At 36.6% G+C, this 5,275-nt stretch overlaps 1 protein-coding gene across 2 annotated transcripts in view; it reads left to right on the top strand.

The window, feature by feature from the left end:
* Positions 1–5,275, top strand: part of Emc7 (ER membrane protein complex subunit 7) — a 30,130-nt gene that overhangs the window by 4,175 nt on the left and 20,680 nt on the right. The window contains exon 2 of one of the 2 annotated variants that reach the window (XM_004643127.1): positions 2,019–2,138. The exons of the other annotated variant lie outside the window; for it this stretch is intronic. Within the exon in view, the coding sequence (XP_004643184.1) occupies positions 2,019–2,138 (120 nt within the window). The remainder of the gene's footprint in view (positions 1–2,018; positions 2,139–5,275) is intronic. 2 annotated transcript variants of the gene reach the window in all.

Genomic DNA, 5,275 nt, shown 5'->3' with positions numbered 1-5,275 from the left:
TTTTCCTTCTTTCCTTTCTTCCCTCCATCCTTCCATCCTTCCTTTTTTTCTTTTTTTTTTTTTTTTTTTTGATGGTGGGGATTTCACTGAGCTACATTCTCCCACCTTTTTAAATTTTTAATCTTTTCACTTTTTAAAACAGAGTTTCGCCAAGCCACTACACTGAGCAGGCAGGACTCAAAGTTATGTTCCACCTTCTTTGGCCCCTCAATATGTTGGAATTACAGGCCTATCCCACCAGGCCTGTCCCAAAAACGGTTTTGAAATTGGTTCAGTGGGGTTCCATCAAAAGGCAGAAGATGTACTCAAATAAGAATAATTCAAAGAGAGATTAGTGAAAGGATTGAACGGTATTGTCATGCTGTAGGGAAACACCAGGTTGTATAGTGCCTTGGGAGCTTAGAACCTTGTGCCTGTTAACATCTCTAAGCATCAGGGAAGAGGAGACAGAAGTTTCTGGAAACTTGAAGGGAAATAAGGGCTGCCTTAACATGAGCTGTTCCCTGAACACAGCCAGTCAGAGGTGCTCACTCAGTGATAAAGCTGAGGAGAAGATATACTGAGCTCATTTTCTTGCCTTCTTGCACCCAGTGGAGTAAAGGTTGGAGAATGGGTCAGAAGGAAGGTGGAAGATGTCCACCCCAAGAATAGGTTAACTTTGTGGTCCTTTACATTTGATTCCATTTTAGCTTAATGTGTTTTTTGAAGTAACAAGGAATGCTTTTTCTTTTTGCCTTTTGGTAAATAATTGTGGATGTAATCAGGATCAATTAATTATTCTTTTAACTATCAAAGGCCCTAAATATATAAGAAGCATTATTTTAACATTATTATGATAGTGGGGATTTTCTGACATAGTGTGTCCTTTTCAACACATTTGCTATCGTGGGACAGACTTTTCCTTTGGAATAGCTGTTTCTCGTTTTCCAAAGACATAAATTTTTCCTGTCAAGTCATATCAGATCTTGTTAGGGTAGTTTTTTAAAAATTCAGCAGGTTTAGAAATCAGTAAAGGGGGCCTGGCCCTAGCTCAGTCCTTTAAGTGGCTGCTTCCACAAAGCTGTCAGCCTCAAGTTGCGGGAGTTCGAACCTCACAACTCTCCCGCTGGCCAAAAGTGCCCTGAAGGCATTCGAGGAACCAAAAAAAAAAAAGAAATCAGTAAAGAAGAAAAAGGTGGGCGATTTTACCCCCCCAATGTAACTAAAGTAAATGTGTTTCTAATAAATGAAATAAATACTATGTAAATCCTTTTTATTGTCTATGAAGAAGAAAAACCCCAACAAAATGCAAATTAAAACAAAAGAATGCAGAATTTCCCTTACCCCACTCTGGATATTGAGAATTGAGCCCTGTAACTTTTCATTGAGCTACATTCCCAGCTCTCAGCCCTTTTAAAATTTGGAGATAAGGTCTCACTACATTGCTCAGTTGCCTAGGCTGGGCTTGAACTTGTGCTCCTCATGTCTCAATCTCCCAGAGTGCTGGTATTACAGGCCTGGATTACCATGTCTGGCTTAGAATGCCATTTTTAATAATAAAAACTTGTTCAGGGATTGGCAAAATTTGGATTCTAATATTGTAATAGTGTATATTATTTCCTCTTATTGAATAGGAACTGTGCTCCTGCTATCTGTCATCTCTACACATAGAAGGAATTATACTTCCTATGACAGGGTTTTCTGCTATTTTTAAGTGGTCACAAATACTTTCAGAACCAAATTAGTGTAATTATGGAAGATGAAATGTAGGACAACTCTTGTAATGTTTTTTTATTTAGGTTAATTTTTGTTGAGATGGTTTTCATGTTATGGGGATGTCATTGCTTTAGGAATTGATAGAGGATTTAAAGCATAAAGAAAAGGAGTAGAGAGATAGATCAGCGGCATAAGCACCTGCCTGGCAAGCATAAGGTCCAGAGTTTGATCACCAGGACCAAAAAAATTGAAAAATGAAACATAAGGAAAGATTAAAAGTATTAATCAGAGTTACTAAGGAGCTTTTCTTTCTTCTCCCCCAGGACAGATGGGAGTTTTGTGGTTCATGATATACCTTCTGGATCTTACGTAGTAGAAGTTATTTCTCCAGCTTACAAGTTTGATCCTGTCCGAGTAGATATTACTTCAAAAGGAAAAATGAGGTGAGGGCATCTTACTTATTTTTACAGAAAGCAAGGCTCTTGACTATCTCATCGTACATTCCTTTTAGAACTTATATTTAAGGTTGAAATGTTTTCGTTTTTGAATTACAATTACTCCTTAAAATATTTAAAATATATTATTATGTTGTTTTAATATGAACATTGATGACATCAGGAAGTTGAACCTCTTCTTACAATTTATTTTAAAGCTCATAGTATGTTTATATTAAGAAAGGTAAGATTACTATAGGAACAAAAGCATGGTGAAAGTTATAATAGAAATGCGATTTTTAAATTTGAAAATAATTTAACTTTTCAAATTGAAAATATCCATTTTTCATTGTAATATTTTGAATAAAGACTTATGACTTAATACTACTTTTTTGATCTAATATTTCTATAGTTCCTCTTTTGTGGAATACTTAATATGCAGTGGAAATTTAGTATTTCTAGAGAAAGCTATAGGTTACATTGTGGAGTTTATTTCAAAGTAAGGATCATGTTAAAAAGAAAAGCTAGGAGCCGGGGAGATGGCTCAATAGACTAAGCGCTTCCCTGGCAAGCTCAAAGGCCTGAGTTCAATCCCCAGTTCTGCAGAAAAAAAGAAAGAAAAGGTAAAAGCACAATATTGGAGTTGGTAGAGTAGGAAGCTATTACAGTTTTGAAATTGAGGGGCTGGAGAGATGGCTCAGTAGAATAAACGCTTGCCTGGCAAACTCAAGGGCCTGAGTTCAATCCCCGGTTCCGCAAAAAAAAAAAAAAAAAAAAAAAAGGTGTGAAATTGAGGTGAAAGAACTTTGGTCTAATTTAGGCTGTGATTATTGAATCATAAAATCTGCTCGAAGTTGGCAATAGTTGTGTGAATGTCTATAGCCAAATTTCTGGCCACTGCGTTTGTGCTTGCATGGTGGCCTGTCCTCACACTGTAGGGTGTATGACTATTCCTATTACTAGTTGTCTCAAACTTGCTCAGCAGCACATATTTCTTTTCTTATCTTTAATAAAACTTTGCTGTTTGTTTAAAAAAAACATGTTTATTTTTTGTTGTCTCATGGCAATGATAGCTTCTTCATATATGAAAAGTATATGAAGCAATTTTAAGTGATAATATAGATGTGTATTCTTTTGGGGCTCTCACAGTATTATTCTGGGTTACTATAGTGAGACACAGACTGTGCAAAGGAAAAACATTTGGGAGCTTAGAGAGACCTACTGATCTCTTTGTTATGTGCCAGGAATATTTAGGCTGATTTGTGGAGACTCTAAGTTGACAGAAATAAGTATATTTGAGTTTATATTTACTCTGGTAGTTTTCTTCTTTGCTTTTTTTGATATTGCAATTTTTTAAGACGTAATATGTAAATGGGGCTGTTTCATTCTTTATATTACCTGCATATTAGTCCCCTAATGGATTTGCCTTCATTTATATAGCCAGCTGTTATTAATGAGTAAGCAGTGTTTTTTCCTCCTCCTTTTGTAGCATGTATATTGTATAAGACAGTTCTCAAGAGAATTAGTTCTTGATGCTATCATGAAGGGACTCTTACAGTATTCCTAATAAATACATTCTTTAGAAAGAAATTTCTTTTTACTTTACTATTTTTAAAATAAAACTGTTGAATATCTTACTTAGAATATTCTACCTTGTCCAAATTCATGTCATATTTCTTGCTTTTACCTATTAAGAGCAGGGACTAATACTTTTTTATTTTATTGAGAAACAAATAGCAATGAGACAGTTTCAAAACTTATTAATAGGACAGTTTCAATAATTAATGCATTGTACATTGTTATCTTCTTAGTGGTTATCCATAGTACAAGAAGCAGACAGGATATCCTGTCTAAACTCTCTTAGTACAAATCTTTCTTCTCATTGAATTAAGCGAAAGTAGCTGTATATCTATCCTAACTATTCTGTATATTCAAATACAAAATGGTCCTTCCTGTGTATCCCCTTTTTTTCTTTAGTCCTGTCAGAGATGGGTATTCCATTGGCATCTAAATACTGTAGGTGGGGCTGGGGAGATGGCTTATTGGGATAAACGCTTGCCTGGCAAGTGCAAGAGCCTGAGTTCCATCCCTGGTTCCAGAAAAACATAAATAAATAAATAAATAAATAAATAAATACTATAGGTGTGTGAATTCAGCAAAACAATCCAACACAGAGGGACAAAAACTTAAGTGGAAGGTAGTATCATAAAAATATTTTCATGGTTCTCCCCCCCCCCCCCATTTTATGTATTTGGAACAGGGTCTCACTGTGAGCTTGGATTCCTAGTGATCTTCCTGTTTTTTAGCCTCCCCAGCACTGGGATTACTGGCATGCACCACCACGCCCGGACTCATCCACAGGTGCAGCGTACCCTGGGGACAGGGCAACCATGGCATGCGGGACCAGGGATCAAACCCTGATCCCTGCACTTACCAAAGCAGGCGCTTAGTCTACTAAGCTATCTTGCTGGGCATGTGTTTTTTTTTAAATGAAATAAATGGATTATTGCAAAGATTGATCTACATAAGGTATTGACTTTTTCATACCTTTTTTTTTTTTTTAATTTAGTACAGGGTTTGTAGGGTCTCACTACACAGATCAGATTCATAGTCATACTTCTGTTTTCAGGCTCCCAAGTGGTGGGATTACAGGGTTGCATCACCATGCCTAGTCTCATTCGAGTCTCAGCGTGCCCTGAGGGTGAGGCTGGCATGGCATACCTGGTATGGAACACACCAGCCTCTGCAGCTGCCTAAGCAGGCGCTTTAGTCTGCTGAGCTATCTGGCCAGCTGTTCATATCTTTTTAGAAACACAGATTTTAAAACAAATGTATAGGAAAAATTCTATCATGCTAAATTTCAATCTTAAAGTGCTTGTAACCTGATTTCCATGGTGGTTGTACCAGTCTGAACTCCTGCCAACAGTACAGAAGGGTTCTTTTTCTCTACATCCTCTCCAACATTTGCTATATGTGACTTCTTGATGTTAGCCATTCTTTTTTTTAATTGAGAAATAAATATGAATCAGACAGTTTCACAGCTGATTAATAGGACAGTTTTGATAGTCAGTACACTGTACATTGTTATCTTCTTAGTGGTTATCCATAGTACAAGAAGAAGACAGGATATTCTGTCCAAACACTGT

The sequence above is a fragment of the Octodon degus genome, unplaced genomic scaffold, assembly GCF_000260255.1.
Source record: "Octodon degus isolate 3935 unplaced genomic scaffold, OctDeg1.0 scaffold00166, whole genome shotgun sequence".
NCBI lineage: Eukaryota > Metazoa > Chordata > Mammalia > Rodentia > Octodontidae > Octodon > Octodon degus.
This window is presented reverse-complemented; position numbering and strand designations above follow the sequence as displayed.